The 20551-nt window shown below is 45.0% G+C and overlaps 1 protein-coding gene across 1 annotated transcript in view; it reads left to right on the top strand.

The window, feature by feature from the left end:
- Positions 1-20551, top strand: part of selenoi (selenoprotein I) — a 58387-nt gene that overhangs the window by 5719 nt on the left and 32117 nt on the right. Inside the window, exons 2-4 of the mRNA XM_071369280.1 lie at positions 3065-3133; positions 12941-13049; positions 16109-16183. Coding sequence (XP_071225381.1) covers positions 3065-3133; positions 12941-13049; positions 16109-16183 — 253 coding nt within the window. The remainder of the gene's footprint in view (positions 1-3064; positions 3134-12940; positions 13050-16108; positions 16184-20551) is intronic.

Genomic DNA, 20551 nt, shown 5'->3' with positions numbered 1-20551 from the left:
CCCACTGAGGCTCTCTCACCCCCTTATCTGATCTCCCACTGAGGCTCTCTCACCCCCCAATCTGATCTCCCACTGAGGCTCTCTCACCTCTGATCTGATCTCCCACTGAGGCTCTCTCACCTCTGATCTGATCTCCCACTGAGGCTCTCTCTCCCCCGATCTGATCTCCCACTGAGGCTCTCTCACCCCCTGATCTGATCTCCCACTGAGGCTCTCTCACCCCCTTATCTGATCTCCCACTGAGGCTCTCTCACCCCCTTATCTGATCTCCCACTGAGGCTCTCTCACCCCCTTATCTGATCTCCCACTGAGGCTCTCTCACCCCCTGATCTGATCTCCCACTGAGGCTCTCTCACCCCCTTATCTGATCTCCCACTGAGGCTCTCTCACCCCCGATCTGATCTCCCACTGAGGCTCTCTCACCTCTGATCTGATCTCCCACTGAGGCTCTCTCTCCCCCGATCTGATCTCCCACTGAGGCTCTCTCACCCCCTGATCTGATCTCCCACTGAGGCTCTCTCACCCCCTTATCTGATCTCCCACTGAGGCTCTCTCACCCCCTTATCTGATCTCCCACTGAGGCTCTCTCACCCCCGATCTGATCTCCCACTGAGGCTCTCTCACCCCCGATCTGATCTCCCACTGAGGCTCTCTCACCCCGATCTGATCTCCCACTGAGGCTCTCTCACCCCCGATCTGATCTCCCACTGAGGCTCTCTCACCCCCGATCTGATCTCCCACTGAGGCTCTCTCACCCCCGATCTGATCTCCCACTGAGGCTCTCTCACCCCCGATCTGATCTCCCACTGAGGCTCTCTCACCCCCGATCTGATCTCCCACTGAGGCTCTCTCACCCCCTGATCTGATCTCCCACTGAGGCTCTCTCACCCCCGATCTGATCTCCCACTGAGGCTCTCTCACCCCCCGATCTGATCTCCCACTGAGGCTCTCTCACCCCCGATCTGATCTCCCACTGAGGCTCTCTCACCCCCGATCTGATCTCCCACTGAGGCTCTCTCACCCCCGATCTGATCTCCCACTGAGGCTCTCTCACCCCCGATCTGATCGCCCACTGAGGCTCTCTCACCCCCGATCTGATCTCCCACTGAGGCTCTCTCACCCCCGATCTGATCTCCCACTGAGGCTCTCTCACCCCCGATCTGATCTCCCACTGAGGCTCTCTCACCCCCTGATCTGATCTCCCACTGAGGCTCTCTCACCCCCAATCTGATCTCCCACTGAGGCTCTCTCACCCCCAATCTGATCTCCCACTGAGGCTCTCTCACCCCCGATCTGTGTGTGTCTGTATTGTATATGCACACTTGCCTGTGCATATACAGTTGAAGTCAGAAGTTTACATACACCTTAGCCAAATATATTTAAACTCAGTTTTTCACAATTCCTGACATTTAATCCTAGAAAAAATTCCCCGTCTTAGGTCAGTTAGAATCACCACTTTATTTTAAGAATATGTAATGTCAGAATAATGGTAGAGAGAATGATTTATTTCAGCTTTTATTTCTTTCATCACATTCCTAGTGGGTGAGAAGTTTACATACACTCAATCAGTATTTGGTAGCGTTGCCTTTAAATTGTTTAACTTGGGTCAAACGTTTTGGGTAGCCTTCCACAAGCTTCCCACAATAAATTGAGTGAATTTTGGCCCATTCCTCCTGACAGAGCTGGTGTAACTGAGTCAGTTTGTAGGCCTCCTTCCTTTCACATACTTTGTGATGGCCACTCCAATACCTTGACTTTGTTGTCCTTAAGCCATCTTGCCACAACTTTGGAAGTATGCTTGGGGTCATTGTCCATTTGGAAGACCCATTTGCGACCAAGCTTTAACTTCCTGACTGATGTCTTGAGATGTTGCTTCAATATATCCACATAATTTTCCTGCCTCATGAAGCCATCTATTTTGTGAAGTGCACCAGTCCCTCCTGCAGCAAAGCACCCCCACAACATGATGCTGCCACCCCCGTGCTTCACGGTTGGGATGGTGTTCTTCGGCTTGCAAGCCTCCACCTTTTTCTTCCAAACATAACGATGGTCATTATGTCCAAACAGTTCTATTTTTGTTTCATCAGACCAGGGGACATTTCTCCAAAAAGTACGATCGTTGTCCCCATGTGCAGTTGCAAACCATAGTCTGGCTTTTTTTATGGCGGTTTTGGAGAAGTGGCTTCTTCCTTGCTGAGCGGCCTTTCAGGTTATGTCGATATAGGACTCGTTTTACTGTGGATATAGATACTTTTGTACCTGTTTCCTCCAGCATCTAGGTCCTTTGCTGTTGTTCTGGGATTGATTTGCACTTTTCGCACCAAAGTACGTTAATCTCTAGGAGACAGAACGCGTCTCCTTCCTGAGCGGTATGACGGCTGCATGGTCCCATAGTGTTTATACTTGCGTAATATTGTTTGTACAGATGAACGTGGTACCTTCAGGCGTTTGGAAATGCTCCCAAGGATGAACCAGACTTGTGGAGGTCTACAATTCTTTTTCTGAGGTCTTGGCTGATTTCTTTTGATTTTCCATGATGTCAAAGAGGCACTGAGTTTGAAGGTAGGCCTTGAAATACATCCACAGGTACACCTCCAATTGACTCAAGTGATGTCAATTAGCATATTCTAAAGCCATGACACCATTTTCTGGAATTTTCCAAGCTGTTTAAAGGCACAGTCAACTTAGTGTATGTAAACTTCTGACCCACTGGAATTGTGATACAGTGAATTATAAGTGAAATAATCTGTCTGTTAACAATTGTTGGAAAAATGACTTAGATGTCAAAGTAGATGTCCTAACCGACTTGCCAAAACTATAGTTTGTTGACAAGAAATTTGTGGAGTGGTTGAAAAACGAGTTTTAATAACTCCAACCTAAGTGTATGTAAACTTCTGACTTCAACTGTATAATGTCCACTCAACATTACATAGCTCTGTTCAACATGAGGCAAACAATGAACTAATATGAAGGAACAATCCTCCATTCACTCTCTTCCTCCTTTCCTCTCATCCTTCCCTTCCCTTCTCTCCTCACTTTCTCTTTTCTTCTCTCCTGTCTTCAGTATAGTGCGGTGGATTCCAACCCCCTGTCAGTCTACGTCATGCACCCCTTCTGGAACTCTGTCGTCAAGGTGAGGACACACACACACAGGTTATTGTGACTATGTCTACAGTGTGTGTGTATTATGATAATGAGGTCTGTGCATGATTAATGAGGTTTCCTCTGTCTGCTGAGATACAATAACCGTGACCCTCTCTCTACCTCTACCCTTCGCTCTCTCTCTCAATTTAATGGGCTTCATTGGCATCGGAAACACATGTTGACATCTCCAAAGCAAATGGAATAGACAATAAATTAAAGGGAAATTAACAAGGGAAACATTAGTGAACATTACACTCACAAAGGTTTTCAAAGAATACAGACATTTCAAATGTTATATTATTTACAGTGTTGTAACAATGTGCAAGTAGTTTTAATATGAAAGGTAAAATAAATAAACAGAATAATATAGGTTGTATTTACAATGTTGGTGCTCCACTGGTTACCCTTTTGTCATGGCAACAGGTCACATCTTGCTGCTGTGATGGCAAACTGGTATTTCACCCAATAGATATGGGAGTTTATCAGTGTTTGATTTGTTTTCAGATTCTTTGTGGATCTGTGTAATCTGAGGGAAATATGTGTCTCTAATATGGTCATACATTTGGCAGGAGGTTAGGAAGTGCAGCTCAGTTTCCACCTCATTTTGAGGCCAGTGTGCACATAGCCAGTCTTCACATAGGCAGACCTGGCTCTCAAGAGAAGACAGGCTATGGCATTTTTTTTGTTTGTCCCATTTTGTGAATTTTTGGTTGGCGAGTTGACCTCACAAACATAAAGGACAATGTGTTAACTGATTGATGTATTTTTAGCCAGATCCTAATTTGGAATTTGAGTTTTATTTTCCTTTCAATGGTGTAGTCTTGTCTCAACGTTCACAGCCTTGTGGAAGTTATCTGTGGTGTTAATGTTTAGGCCCAGGTACACTACCGGTCAAAAGTTTTAGAACAAATCAAATTAAACTTTATTTGTCACCTGCGCCAAATACAACAGACCTTACCATGTAACCAACAGTGCAGTTCAAGAAGAGTGAAGAAAATATTTACCAAATAAACTAAAGTAACACAATAAAATAACAATAATGAGGGGGCACCGGTACCGAGTCAATGTGGGGGGTACAGGTTAGTCGAGGTAATTTGTACATGTAGGTAGGGGTGAAGTGACCATTCATAGATAAACAGCGAGTAGCAACAGTGTACAAAAAACGAATGGAGAGGGGGGGCTGTCAATGTAAATAGTTTGGGTGGCCATTTGATTAGTTGTTCAGCAGTTTTATGGCTTGGGGGTAGAAGCTGTTAAGGAGCCTTTTGGACCCAGACTTGGTGCCCCGGTACCGCTTGCCGTGCGGTAGCAGAGAAAACCGTCTATGACTTGGGTGACTGGAGTCTTTGACAATTTTGGGGGTTTTCCTCTGACACCACCTATTATATAGGTCCTGGAAGGCAGGAAGCTTGGCCCCAGTGATGTACTGGGCCGTACACACTACCCTCTGTTGTGCCCTCTTCACGGCTGTCTTGGTGTGTTTGGACCATGATAGTTCGTTGGTGATGTGGACACCAAGGAACCTGAAACTCTGGACTCGCTCCACTACAGCCCCGTCAATGTTAATGGGGGAAACCTACTCATTCAAGGATTTGTCTTAATTTTTTATATTTTCTACATTGTATAATAATATTGAAAACATCAAAACTATGAATTAACACAAATGGAATCATGTAGTAACCAAAAAAGTGTTTGAGATTATTCAAAGTAGCCACCCTTTGCCTTGATGACAGCTTTGCACACTCTTGGCATTCTCTCAACCAGCTTCATGAGGTTGTCACCTGGCATGCATTTCAATTAACAGGTGTGCCTTGTTAATTTCTAGAATTTCTTTCCTTAATGCGTTTGAGCCAATCAGTTGTGTTGTGACAAGGTAGGGGTGGTATACAGAAGATAGACTTATTTGGTAAAAGACCAAGTCCAGATTATGGCAAGAACAGCTCAAATAAGCAAAGAGAATCGACAGTCCGTCATTACTTCAAGACATGAAGGTCAGTCAATCTGGAATATGTCAAGAACTTTGAAAGTTTCTTCAAGTGCAGTCGCAAAAACCATCAAGTGCTATGATGAAACTGGCTCTCATGAGGACCGCCACAGGAAGACCCAGAGTTACCTCTGCTGCAGAGGATAAGTTCATTAGAGTTAACAGCCTCAGAAATCGTAGCCCAAATAAATGCTTCACAAAGTTCAAGTAACAGACAAATCTCAACTACAACTGTTTAGAGGTTGATTTGCTGCAAAGAAACAACTACAAAAGGACACCAATAAGAAGAGACTTGCTTGGGCCAAGAAACACAAGCAATGGACATTAGACCGGTGGAAATTTGTCCTTTGGTCCAAAGTCCAAATTTGAAGTTTTTGGTTCCAGATGCCGTGTCTTTGTGAGACGCGTTGTGGGTGAACGGATGATCTCCGCATGTGTATTTCCCACCATAAAGCATGGAAGAGGAGGTGTTATGGTGTGGGGGTGCTTTGCTGGTGACACTGTCTGTGATTTATTTAGAATCCAAGGCACACTTAACCAGCATGGCTACCACAGCATTCTGCAGCGATACACCATCCCATCTGGTTTAGACTTAGTGGGACTATCATTTGTTTTCAACAGGACAATGACCCAAAACACCTCCAGGCTGTCTAAGGGCTATTTGACCAAGAAGAGAGTGATGGATTGCTGCATCAGATGACCTGGCCTCCACAATCCCCTGACCTCAACCCAATTGAGATCGGACCGCAGAGTAAAGGAAAAGCAGCCAACAAGTGCTCAGTATTTATGGGAACTCCTTCAAGACTTTTGGAGAGAATGCCAAGATTGTACAAAGGTGTCATCAAGGCGAAGGGTGGCTATTTGAAGAATCTCAAATATAAAATATATTTTGATTTAAGACTTTTTTTTGGTTACTACATGATTCGATATGTGTTATTTCATAGTTTTGAATGTAGAAAATGGTAAAAATAAAGGAAAACCCTTGAATGAGTAGGTGTTCTAAAACTTTTGCCCGGTAGTGTATATATAATTATGTTTGTGTGCTCTAGGTCAACAGTGTCTAGATTGAATTTGAATTTGTTGTCTTGGCTACTGGACTTTTTTTGGAACACCATTATTTTTGTCTTACTGAGATTCACTGACAGAATCAGTGCAGAAGATCTAGGTGCTGCTGTAGGCCCTCCTTGGTTGGTGACAGAAGCACCAGATCATCAGCAAACAGTAGACATTTGACTTCAGGTTCTAGTAGGGTGAGGCCGGGTGCTGCAGACTGTTCTAGTGCTCTCGCCAATTTGTTGATATATATGTTGAAGAGGGTGGGGCTCAAACTGCATCCCTGTCTCACCCCACGGGAAGGAAGTTTCCATTTCTTTTGCCAATTTTAACCGCACACTTGTTGTTTAAGTATATAGATTTTATTATGTCATATGCTTTCCCCCAACACCGCTTTCCATCAATTTGTATAGCAGACCCTCATGCCATATTGAGTCAAAAGCTTTTTGAAATCAACAAAGCATGAGAAGACTTTGCTTTTGTTTTGTTTGTCAATCAGGGTGAGCAGGTTGAATACGTGGTCTCTCGTACGGTATTTTGGTAAAAAGCCAATTGACATTTGCTCAGGACATTGTTTTCACTGATGAAATATACAAGTCATCAGCATATTCCATGGTAATTATTGAGGTCAAATTTATCTCCACTTGTGGATTGGGTGTGATCAGGCCTTAATATTTGGAACTAAGATGCCAGAGCTGAGGATAATGTTGAAGAGCTTAAGAATAGTCCATGTGAATTTGTGGTCTGTATATTTTAGTCATTTATTTTAGTATACCATCAACACCACAGGCCTTTTTGGGTTGGAGGGTTTGTATTTTGTCCTGTAGCTCATGTAATTTGAGAATACAGTGTGTTCTGGTAGTCTTTAATAGATGATAGTTTAGTAAATGATCATGTGTATGTTTTTGCTCTTGGTTCTTAGTTTATAGAGCGAAAACGATTGGAGAAGTGGTTTAGCCATACATCTCTGATTTGGATAGATAACTCTTCATGTTGTTTCTCATTGTTAGTTGTCTTAGGTTTTCTGCCAGGAATATAAATGTTGATATGCTGATAGGTCAAATATATTGTCCAGGCTTCCTACTGCTTAGTTTAAACCTTCACTACTGCAGGAAAACATTTTGTCCATGAAATTGTCTAGGAGGGATTGGATTTGTTGTTGGCCAATAGTTTTTTGGTAGGTTCCTACACTCCTTCCATCTATAGCATCTCTTATAGTATGCAGTTCCTTTGGCTTTGATGCCTCATGGTTGAGTACTACTCTGTTCAAGTAGATTGTGATTTTGCTGTGATCTGATGGGGGTGTCAGTAGGCTAACTGAGCACTGAGAGACTCTGGGTTGAGGTCAGTGATAAAGTGCAGTAAAAAAGAAGAGATGAGCTATAGGTGTACTTACCGTAAGAAGAAGCATACCGTTTTTTTAATTCATATTTTTTATTTGACTACGTCAGCATCACCTGAAATTATAAGAGAATTGTATCATGCTGTTATTTATTTCACCTTTATTTAACCAGGTAGGCAAGTTGAGAACAAGTTCTCATTTACAATTGCGACCTGGCCAAGATAAAGCAAAGCAGTTCGACACATACAACAGCACAGAGTTACACATGGAGTAAAACAAACATACAGTCAATAATGCAGTTGAAAAATAAGTCTATATACAATGTGAGCAAATGAGGTGAGATAAAAAAAGGCCATGGTGGCGAAGTAAATACAATATAGCAAGTAAAACACTGGAATGGTAGATTTGCGGTGGAAGAATGTGCAAAGTAGAGATAGAAATAATGGGGTGCAAAGGAGCAAAATAAATAAATACAGTAGGGGGATGAGGGTAGTTGTTTGGGCTAAATTACAGATGGGCTATGTACAGGTGCAGTAATCTGTGAGCTGCTCTGACAGCTGGTGATTAACTTCTCTGGGATATGTGGGATGCTGGGATGCTAACGTCCCACTTGGCCAAAAGCCAGTAAAATTGCTGAGCACCAAATTCAAATAAATTACTATAAAAATCAAACTTTCATTAAATCACACATGAAAGATACCAAATTAAAGCTACACTTCTTGTGAATTCAGCCAACATGTCAGAATTCAAATAGGCTTTTCGGCGAAAGCAAACGATGCTATTATGTGAGGATAGCAACAGAGTAAACAAAGCGAGAGAAGCATATTTCAACCCTGCAGGCGCGACACAAAACGCAGAAATAAAAATATAATTCATGCCTTTGACGAGCTTCTGTTGTTGGCACTCCAATATGTCCCATAAACATCACAAATGGTCCTTTTGTTTGATTAATTCCGTCGATATATATCCAAATTGTCCATTTTATTTGGCACGTTTGATCCAGAAAAACACCGGTTCCAACTTGTGTAACGTGACTACAAAATATATCAAAAGTTACCTGTAAACTTTGCCAAAACATTTCAAACTACTTTTGTAATACAACTTTAGGTATTTTTTTTACGTAAATAATCAATAAAATTGGAGACGGGATGATCTGTGTTCAATAACGGATTTAAACAAACTGTAGCTAGCTTTCTGGTCACGCACCTCTAACAAACAGTACACTTCAAGTGACCCTCGTTCAAGGTGGCCGTACCTCTTCATTACACAAAGAAAAAAACCTCAACCAATTTCTAAAGACTGTTGACATCCAGTGGAAGCGGTAGGAACTGCAAGAAGGTCAATTAGAAATCTGGATTCCCAATGAATATCCATTGAAGAGAGAGTGACCTAAAAAAAAAAAAAGATCTGAATGGTTTGTCCTCAGGGTTTCGCCTGCTAAATAAGTTCTGTTATACTCACAGACATGATTCAAACAGTTTTAGAAACTTGTTTTCTATCCAAATCTACAAATCCTTTACTTTAGATTTGTGTGTGTTGCGTGTGTGTAGTTTTAAAATGGTTAGATAATACTTGTTAGATATTGCTGCACAGTCGGAGCTGGAAACACAAGCATTTCGCTACACCCACAATAACATCTGCTAAACACGTGTATGTGACAAATTTGATGTGATGGAGAGCCGTGTGAGTGAGACGCTTCGGGTTGCGCAGCTCTCTCAGGGAGAAGGGCACACCGCAGCTCTCTCAGGGAGAATGTCACAACGCAGCTCTCTCAGGGAGAAGGCCGCAACGCAGCTCTCTCAGGGAGAAGGGCACACCGCAGCTCTCTCAGGGAGAATGTCACAACGCAGCTCTCTCAGGGAGAAGGCCGCAACGCAGCTCTCTCAGGGAGAATGTCACAACGCAGCTCTCTCAGGGAGAATGTCACAACGCAGCTCTCTCAGGGAGAATGGCGTAACGCAGCTCTCTCAGGGAGAATGGCGTAACGCAGCTCTCTCAGGGAGAAGGCCGCAACGCAGCTCTCTCAGGGAGAAGGGCGCAACGCAGCTCTCTCAGGGAGAAGGCTACAACGCAGCTCTCAGGGAGAAGGCTACAACGCAACGCAGAAGGGCATGTTACGGCCGGCGTGAAATTTGAGGCATTATCAAATGCTTGTCAAATTGTGAATGAGAGACTGATGAAGTGTGTACAGCCGGCGCAAATAACAAAGCAGAGCTCATGCCTTTCAAGTGACTTTTTTCAAATCATCATTAGTCTCATCATGCATCATTTGGAGAAAATATATTTTATTCAGCTTTGTTCAATTGTATTCTTCATAATATAAAATAATGCCTTGGAATTCTGAGCAAATCTTGTCTGGTAAATGAACTAGTGTAGCCCACAGCCACATGGCATAGCCAGATCAGGACCTGCTAAATGAACTAGTATAGCCCACAGCCATATGGCATAGCCAGATCAGGACCTGCTAAATGAACTAGTGTAGCCACAGCCATATGGCATAGCCAGATCAGGACCTGCTAAATGAACTAGTGTAGCCACAGCCATATGGCATAGCCAGATCAGGACCTGCTAAATGAACTAGTGTAGCCACAGCCATATGGCATAGCCAGATCAGGACCTGCTAAATGAACTAGTGTAGCCACAGCCATATGGCATAGCCAGATCAGGACCTGCTAAATGAACTAGTGTAGCCACAGCCATATGGCATAGCCAGATCAGGACCTGCTAAATGAACTAGTGTAGCCCACAGCCATATGGCATAGCCAGATCAGGACCTGCTAAATGAACTAGTGTAGCCACAGCCATATGGCATAGCCAGATCAGGACCTGCTAAATGAACTAGTGTAGCCACAGCCATATGGCATAGCCAGATCAGGACCTGCTAAATGAACTAGTGTAGCCCACAGCCATATGGCATAGCCAGATCAGGACCTGCTAAATGAACTAGTGTAGCCCACAGCCATATGGCATAGCCAGATCAGGACCTGCTAAATGAACTAGTGTAGCCACAGCCATATGGCATAGCCAGATCAGGACCTGCTAAATGAACTAGTGTAGCCACAGCCATATGGCATAGCCAGATCAGGATCTGCTAAATGAACTAGTGTAGCCACAGCCATATGGCATAGCCAGATCAGGACCTGCTAAATGAACTAGTGTAGCCACAGCCATATGGCATAGCCAGATCAGGACCTGCTAAATGAACTAGTGTAGCCACAGCCATATGGCATAGCCAGATCAGGACCTGCTAAATGAACTAGTGTAGCCACAGCCATATGGCATAGCCAGATCAGGACCTGCTAAATGAACTAGTGTAGCCACAGCCATCTGGCATAGCCAGATCAGGACCTGCTAAATGAACTAGTGTAGCCACAGCCATATGGCATAGCCAGATCAGGACCTGCTAAATGAACTAGTGTAGCCACAGCCATATGGCATAGCCAGATCAGGACCTGCTAAATGAACTAGTGTAGCCACAGCCATATGGCATAGCCAGATCAGGACCTGCTAAATGAACTAGTGTAGCCACAGCCATCTGGCATAGCCAGATCAGGACCTGCTAAATGAACTAGTGTAGCCACAGCCATATGGCATAGCCAGATCAGGACCTAACATAAGGACAACTCAGAGTATGATATTCTGTTCTTCTGAAATAGACTCCATTTTCTTCATATCATGTTTCTTTAGACCTGTCTAAAATAAATAATGGCTGTTTTAATGGCTTGGTGTCTATGTGTCGAAGCCAGGAGATGCTAAATGTGTTTGTTAATTAACGGTAAATTACTGAGACCGACCAGTTATTTGCTTGACTGTCACCGGCTGACTACATTTCGTGACCGCCACAGCCCTAGTTGTGACCCGCTTTTTTTTTGGTTGTTTTGTCATAGTTGTCTAGGGGGGCATATGGGGGAGGGAACGGTGTCACCTCCAGGCAGGTGTTTGTCCCCCTGTGTGCTGAGGGTGTCGGGTTCTGGCGTTTAGGTCGCCACAGACTAGTACATGTCACTGGGCCTGGAAATGATTGAACTCCATCTCTAGGATGGAGAAGCTGTCGTTAAAATATGGTGGTTCTAGTGGGGGGGGGGGGGGGGTGTAGGTATTTCTGATTTATTTGGTGAAGTTCAGGTTTCTGCTCTTTAGGCAGATGACCTCAGGCCAGATATTCCAGGATGAGATGGTGAAGGCTTTGTGTTCCATAAAGTGTCCAATGTTGTTAGTCGTGTGGTATGGCCGGGGGGGGGGGGGGGTGTCCCCGCAGGTCTGGGCGGGGTGGGGTCCCCGCAGGTCTGGGCGGGGTGGGGGTCCCCGCAGGTCTGGGCGGGGTGGGGGTCCCGCAGGTCTGGGCGGGGTGTCTATTGATCTGTTGCTCCTGTGTGAAGTGTTGTGGCTGCGTTTGACAGCGATGTCCTTTAGAGTCTGGGTGAAGGTGGGCCCTGCTGCCTTGTAGAGGTGGACCTGGTCATTAAGGCTGGAGTGGTGGGCCAGGAAAACAAAAGGTTTTGAGGCACAGTCACGGAAAATACTTGTATTTACACGCTGTATGGAAGTCTTTTCGTGGTAGCAGGGTGGATATAACCACTTGTGCATTGGGGAAAGCAGAATAAACTTTTTCGATCACTCACTTCAGTGCTGTGGCCACCCTTTCCCGCTGTGTTCTCAGGTCGTTTGTGCCTGTGTGTATTATTATGTGGCTGGGTGAACCTAGTTGGTCCTCAGACAGGACAAGTGTTTGGACACCAGAGTTTAGACACACTGTTTGGGAGAAAAGTTTATTTTCAGTCTCTCCTTCCCTCTACTTTCTGCCCCTCTCCCTCCCTCTCTCTCTCTCCATCCCTCTCCCTCTACTTTCTCCCCCTCTCCCTCTCTCTCTCTCTATCCCTCTCCCTATACTTTCTCCCCCCCTCTCTCTCCCTCTACTTTCTCCCCCCCTCTCTCTCCCTCTCTCTCTCCATCCCTCTCCCTATACTTTCTCCCCCTCTCCCTCTCTCTCCCTCTCTCTCTCCATCCCTCTCCCCCCCTCTCCCTCTCTCCATCCCTCCCCCCCCTCTCTCTCTCTCTCTCTCTCTCATCCCTCTCCCTATACTTTCTCCCTCTCTCTCCCTCTCTCTCTCCCTCTCTCTCCCCCTCTCTCTCCCCCTCTCTCTCCCCCTCTCTCTCCCTCTCTCTCTCTCTCTCTCTCTCTCTCTCCCTCTCTCTCCCCCTCTCTCTCCCTCTCTCTCTCCCTCTCTCTCTCCCTCTCTCTCTCCCTCTCTCTCTCCCTCTCTCTCTCCATCCCTCTCCCTCCCCCCCTCTCTCTCACCCCCCCCCCTCTCCCCCCCCCCCCCCTCTCTCTCTCTCTCTCTCCATCCCTCACCCTCTCCCTCTCCCTCTCTCTCTCCCTCTCCCCCCCCCCTCCCCCCTCTCTCTCTCTTTTCCAGGTGATGCCCAGATGGTTAGCTCCTAACCTCATCACCTTCACTGGTTTCATGTTCCTGGTCTTCAACTTCCTCATGCTGTCCTTCTACGACTACCACTTTGATGCATCCGGTATGCCGCCCGCCCGCCCGCCCGCCGTGTGTGTTAGTGTGTGTGTATGTGTGTGTATGTGCAGGTGTGTGTGTGTGTGTGTGTGTATGTGTGGGGTGTGTATGTGCAGGTGTGTGTGTGTGGGGTGTGGTGCAGGTGTGTGTGGGGTGTGGTGCAGGTGTGTGTGTGTGTGTGTGTGTGTGTGGTGCAGGTGTGTGTGTGTGTGTGTGTGTGTGTGTGTGTGTGTGTGTAAAGTCCAGTGCTCACTGGAAAGTGTTTCCTTCATGACCAAAGGGTTACAACCTACTCAAAACACAGTGTACACACACACCCTCACTCACCCTCAAATGACTCATGAAAGGACTAGTTGATGCAACAATGGACTTACACACTTATACACTTTATATACAGTGGGCTCAAATTACTGGCACCCCTGACTGGTAACGCACAAACAATGCTTAAACAAATCATTGTAATTATAGAGATAAACTCAAAATACCAACATGTGAGAAATACTGTACTGTATTAATGTTTCAATGGAACATTGGAACCAAGCAGAATTTAATAAAAAATCAATGTCCTCCAAATCAAGGTTTCACAATTAATGGCACCCTGAAAGATTATTGTAAATAACATCTACCAAAATTAATCCACAAATTAAATTCCACTTATTTATGTTTATCTAAGTCTTAAGGAACTATATTGAGCCATTACATCACTTCCTGTTTCACTAGGTTATAAAAATGAGGTAACACACATGCAATATCCCGCTGTCATCCAACACCATGAAGAAAACAAAATAACTGTCAGTTCAGAAGGGACCTTCATAAATCTGGTAATGGCTACAAGAAGATCCACAAACGATTGAATATACCACTGAGCACTGTCAGGGCAATTATTAAAACATTCAAAAGATATGGAACAGTTGAAAACCTCACGGGTTGAGGACGCAAATGCATTTTGCCCCCCAGGACGGGGAGGAGGATGGTGAGAGAAGCAACAAAATCCCCAAGAATCACTGTGAACTAGATTTGCAGGCCTTGGTGGCGTCTTGGGGTCACCAGGTTTCAAAAAGCACCATCAGACGCCACCTCCACAACCACAGGATCTTTGGAAGGGTTGCCAGAAGAAAGCCCTTAATGACCCCAAGACACAGACGCTTGGAGTTTGCCAAACTTCATTTAAATTATGATTGGAAGAAGGTGCTCTGGTCAGATGAGACCAATGAACGTTTTGGTCAGATACAGCATCGGCATGTTTGGCGTCGAAACAGAGATGCATACAAGGAGAGGCACCTCATACACACAGTGAAATATGGAGTGGGGTCAGTGATGTTTTGGGGCTGTTTTAATTCCAGAGGTCCAGGGGCACTGGTTAAGATTGATGGCATAATGAATTCTACCAAGTATCAGGCAATTTTGGCTGACAATCTGGTTGCCTCTGCCAGAGGGCTGGGACTTGGCCGTAAGTGCACTTTCCAACAAGACAATGACCCGAAACAGACCTCAAGATCCACACAGAAATGGTTCTGTGACAACAAAATCAGTGTTCTGCCATGGCCATCTCAGTCGCCGGTCCTCCATCCAATGGCAAACCTGTGGGCTGAGTGGAAGAGGGCAGTTGATAAGCGCAAACCCAAGAATGTGAAGGATCTTGAAAGGATCTGCATAGAGGAATGGTCCAAAATCCCTCCAAATGTGTTCCTTAACCTTGTCAAACATTACAGGAAAAGACCATTGCTGTTATCCTTGCCAGAGGTGGTGGCACTAAGTACTAAATGAGGAGTGCCAATAATTATGAAACCTTGATTTTGGTTACAATTATTTAATACAAAATCAATTTATGATTTTGGTGCGTTCCATTGAAACATTAATAAAGTACAGTATTTCTCACATTTTGAGTTTATCTCTATAATTATATTGTTTATATTTGTTTAAGTATTGTTTGTGCGTTGCCAGTCAGTGGTGCCAGTAGTTTTGGAGCCCACTGTACATACATACACACACAAGTATGTGGACACCATTCAAATTAGTGGATTTGTCTATTTCAGCCACACCCATTGCTGACCGGTGTATAAAATAGAGCACAATGCCATGCAATCTCCATAGACAAACATTGTCAAACATTGGCAGTAGAATGGCCTTACTGAAGAGCTCAGTGACTTTCAACGTGACACCGTCATATGATGCCACCTTTCTAACAAGTCAGTTCGTCCAATTTGCTGCCTCGGTCAACTGTAAGTGTTGTTATTGTGAAGTGGAGCAACAACGGCTCAGCCGGGAAGTGGTAGACCACACAAGCTCACAGAACGGGACCCGCCGAGTGCTGAAGTACATAGCTTGTAAAAAATCGTCTGTCTTCGGTTGCAACACTCTCACTACCGAGTTCCAAACTGTCTCTGGAAACAACGCCAACACAATAACTGTTTGTTGGGAGCTTCATGAAATGGGTTTCCATGGCCTTGCAGCCGCACACAAGCCTAACATCACCATGTGCAATGCAAGGCGTCGGCTGGAGTGGTGTAAAGCTCCCCGCTATTGGGCTCTGGAGCAGTGGAAACCCGTTCTCTGGAGTGATGAATAATGGTCTGGGGCTTTTTCATGGTTCGGGCCCTTAGTTTCAGAGAAGGGAAATATTAACGTGACAGTTACATTCCAGATTAATCGTCGTAGCAACCGTTTTGGGGAAGGCCCTTTCCTGTTTCAGCATGACAACGCCCCCGTGCACAAAGCCAGGTCCATACAGAAACGATTTGTTGAGATCGGTGTGGAAGTACTTGACTGGCCTGCAAAGAGCACTGACCTCAACCCCATCGAACACTTTTGGGATGAATTGAAATGCCGACTGCGAGCCAGGTCTAATTACCCAACATCAGTGCCCGACCTCATTAATGTTCTTATGGCTGAATGGAAGCAAGTCCCCGCAGCAATGTTCCAACATCTAGTGGAAAGCCCAGAAGAGTGGAGGCTGTTATAGCAGCAGGTGTCCACATACTTTTGGTCATGCAGTGTATGTAGACTTATGTTTGCACAAAATAACTGATTTGAGTGTGTTTGTGTGTTTGTGTGTTTGTGTGTTAGCTGAAGGATACACTCATGTGCCAAGCTGGGTTTGGGTCGCTGCAGGACTTTTCAACTTCCTGGCGTATACACTGGGTGAGTACTGCTGTGTGTGTAGTGTGTGTGTAGTGTGTGTGTAGTGTGTGTGTGTGTGTGTGTACGCTAGGTAAGTTCTCTCATTGTAATTGTGTTTGCCATATGACACCTGTTTTCATTATCATCCAACAATTCGCTAGTTCATGGACATCGAGGCAAATTAGGTTTTTAGAGCGGGAGTCGTCTTATCGAGCGTCCAGAAAATATTCACACCTCTTGACTTTTTCCACAGTGTGTTGTCTTACAGCCTGAAATTCAGAATTTCAAACACGGATTCAACCAAAAAGGGGGGTTTTAATAATAGGTTCTACGTGACTCAACGTTCCAGTTCCAGACAGTGAGACGTTGGCAGAATACATTCAGTTCAATACATGATTAATATAATTCACCAATTCATTACTTGGTAGTCCAAATATCAGGTTGTAAATCCCAGCTGTCCTGGTACGTTGTTTTCTGCCTCCATTCAGGATTTCAGTTTCAACGACTCGATATTCTGGACAAAAACGGACGACTGTAACTAAGGCTGTGAACGTCAATACAATCGACCTAGCAATGATCACAAGTCAGTCACAACGTGGCTAAATAGGCGTATCTATTTATGTAGGTCTTTATGTAGCAAGCTAAAAACACGGAGCCTAACTAGCCAGCTGCTGGGAGGATGTCATGCCATTGGAGGAATGGGTGAGTAACCAACTTTTCCTCTCATTGTTTTTTGTGGCTATAGCTAGAAATGCAGGTGTCATTTTAGTTAGCTAGCAAGAAATGTGAATCACTTTGCTAGCTAGCTGTGCTGAACTTGAACGACTGTTATCCACAGTTAGCATATCTCATAGTTGTCGATCAAATGTATTTGGCATCGATAAAATGGGTGGGCAGGCAAGTTCCCATTCAGTTGTCAAAACGTGGGTTGGGACAGAAGCATACAGGGAGCCTAGTGGTTAGAGCGTTGAGCCAGTAACCGAAAGTTTGCTAGATCGAATCCCTGAGCTTACACTCACACCTGTGTTAACGAGAGAATCACTGACATGATGTCAGCTGGTCCTTTTGTGGCAGGGCTGAAATGCAGTGGAAATGTTTTTTGGGGATTCAGTTCATTTGCATGACAAAGAGGGAATTTGCAATTAATTGCAATTCATCTGATTACTCTTCATACCATTCTGGAGTATATGCAAATTGCCATCATACAAACTGAGGCAGCAGACTTTGTGAAAATTAATATTTGTGTCATTCTCAACTTTTGGCCTCGACTGTAGACTTGTTTACGTGCTGCTGTGCGGTTTGTTGCTAACATTACTTTGCTACATGCCAACTTTACGTTTTTACTTTTTAATTAGCGATGATATTTTTTATTTTTCCCTCGCTCTACTTTTTTCATTAAACTTTTCCACCCCAGACGCCTTATCTGGACGTGGTTCGTCAGGACCTCCACCAGCTGAAGCTAAGTAGTAACATTAACATGATGTCTTCTAATTGCAGTCGCTGTACTCATAATATACAGGAGAACGATCGCCTCACGACAAGGATAGCTGTGCTGCAAGCCCAGCTTCAGACGCAATCGTTAGGCAAGGGTAATTTCAGTGTAGGAAAGGATGAAACAGCGTCTGTGCCACCAGTAAGTACAGATAGTAACGTTAGTATAAATCCCCCCGCACAGTCCCCGCAGCCGGACAACTTTCTCATGGCTTCTGGAGGGAAATGCTGTTGGAATGCTCAACCGGTGTCGCTCATTCAGCCGACAGAAACTCTCAACCGGTTCTCCTCATTAAGCAATGAGTCAGAGTGGGAGGCCGAGCCTTCTCTGGTCTCTCCTCCACCCGTTACGGGGTCTGAGACGCCGAAGCCTCCCACCATTTAGCTCTGACAAATTGAAAACCCTAGTCATTGGCGACTCCATTACCCGCAGTATTAGACTTAAAACGAATCATCCAGCGATCATACACTGTTTACCAGGGGGCAGGGCTACCGACGTTAAGGCTAATCTGAAGATGGTGCTGGCTAAGGCTAAAACTGTCGAGTGTAGAGAGTATAGAGATATTGTTATCCACGTCAGCACCAACGATGTTAGGATGAAACAGTCAGAGGTCACCAAGCGCAACATAGCTTCAGCGTGTAAATCAGCTAGAAAGATCTGTCGGCATCGAGTAATTGTCTCTGGCCCCTCCCAGTTAGGGGTAGTGATGAGCTCTACAGCAGAGTCTCTGGCCCCTCCCAGTTAGGGGGAGTGATGAGCTCTACAGCAGAGTCTCTGGCCCCTCCCAGTTAGGGGGAGTGATGAGCTCTACAGCAGAGTCTCTGGCCCCTCCCGGTTAGGGGGAGTGATGAGCTCTACAGCAGAGTCTCTGGCCCCTCCCAGTTAGGGGGAGTGATGAGCTCTACAGCAGAGTCTCTGGCCCCTCCCAGTTAGGGGGAGTGATGAGCTCTACAGCAGAGTCTCTGGCCCCTCCCAGTTAGGGGGAGTGATGAGCTCTACAGCAGAGTCTCTGGCCCCTCCCAGTTAGGGGGAGTGATGAGCTCTACAGCAGAGTCTCACAACTCAATCGCTGGTTGAAAACTGTTTTCTGCCCCTCTCAAAAGATAGAATTTGTTGATAATTGGCCCTCTTTCTGGGACTCTTCCACAAACAGGACCAAGCCTGACCTGCTGAGTAGTGATGGACTCCATCCTAGCTGGAGGGGTGCTCTCATCTTATCTCCCAACATAGACAGGGCTCTAACTCCTCTAGCTCCACAATGAAATAGGGTGCAGGCCAGGCAGCAGGCTGTTAGCCAACCTGCCAGCTTAGTGGAGTCTGCCAATAGCACAGTCAGTGTAGTCAGCTCAGCCATCCCCATTGAGACTGTGTCTGTGCCTCGACCTAGGTTGGGCAAAACTAAACATGGCGGTGTTCGCCTTAGCAATCTCACTAGAATAAAGACCTCCTCCATTCCTGCCATTATTGAAAGAGATTTTGAAACCTCACATCTCAAAATTGTGTTACTTAATGTTAGATCCCTCACTTCCAAGGCAGTTATAGTCAATGAACTAATCACTGATCATAATCTTGATGTGATTGGCCTGACTGAAACATGGCTTAAGCCTGATTAATTTACTGTGTTAAATGAGGCCTCACCTCCTGGTTACACTAGTGACCATACCCCCCCGTGCATCCCGCAAAGGCGGAGGTGTTGCTAACATTTACGATACCAAATTTCAATTTACCCCCCAAAAATAAACGACTGTGTTTTTGTCTTTTGAGCTTCTAGTCATGAAATCTAGTCAGTCTACTCAATCACCTTTTATAGCTACTGTTTACAGGCCTACTGGGCCATATACAGCGTTCCTCACTGAGTTCCCTGAATTCCTATCGGACCTTGTAGTCATAGCAGATAATATTCAAATTTTTGGTGACTTTAAAATTCACATGGAAAAGTCCACACACCCACTCCAAAAGGCTCATCATCGACTCAGTGGGTTTTGTCCAACATGTCTCTGGACCTACTCACTGCCACAGTCATACTCTGGACCTAGTTTTGTCCCGTGGAATAAATATTGTGGATCTTAATGTTTTTCCTCATAATCGGACCACCATTTTATTACGTTTGCAATCGCAACAAATAATCGGCTCAGACCCCAACCAAGGAGCATCAAAAGTCGTGCTATAAATTCTCAGACAACACAAAGATTCCTTGATGCCCTTCCAGACTCCTTCTGCCTACCCAAGGACGTCAGAGGACAAAAATCAGTTAACCACCTAACTGAGGAACTCAATTTAACCTTGCGCAATACCCTAGATGCAGTTGCACCACTAAAAACAAAAAAACATTTGTCGTAAGAAACTAGCTCCCTGGTATACAGAAAATGCCCGAGCTCTGAAGCAAGCTTCCAGAACATTGGAACGGAAATGGCGCCACACCAAACTGGAAGTCTTCCGACTAGCTTGGAAAGACAGTACCGTGCAGTACCGAAGAGCCCTCACTGTTGCTCGATCATCCTAGAACAATTCAAAATGTATTTTTGATACTGTCGCAAAGCTAACTAAAGAGCAGCATTCCCCATGAGAGGATGGCTTTCACTTCAGCAGTGATAAGTTCATGAACTTTGAACTTTTGAAAGCAAATTACAGACTCCTCTTTTTCGGTGTTCATCCGTTTTAGGACCACTATTGTTTCCACTATATATTTTTCCTCTTGGTCATTCGGAAACATGGTAACTTTCACTGCTATGTGGATGATACACAGCTGTACATTTCGATGAAACATGGTGAAGCCCCAAATTGCCCTCGCTAGAAGCCTGTGTTTCAGACATAAGGAAGTGGATGGCTGCAAACTTTCTACTTTTAAACTCGGACAAAACAGAGATGCTTGTTCTAGGTCCCAAGAAACAAAGAGA

This window comes from Salvelinus alpinus, chromosome 27 (genome assembly GCF_045679555.1).
Source record: "Salvelinus alpinus chromosome 27, SLU_Salpinus.1, whole genome shotgun sequence".
NCBI lineage: Eukaryota > Metazoa > Chordata > Actinopteri > Salmoniformes > Salmonidae > Salvelinus > Salvelinus alpinus.
This window is presented reverse-complemented; position numbering and strand designations above follow the sequence as displayed.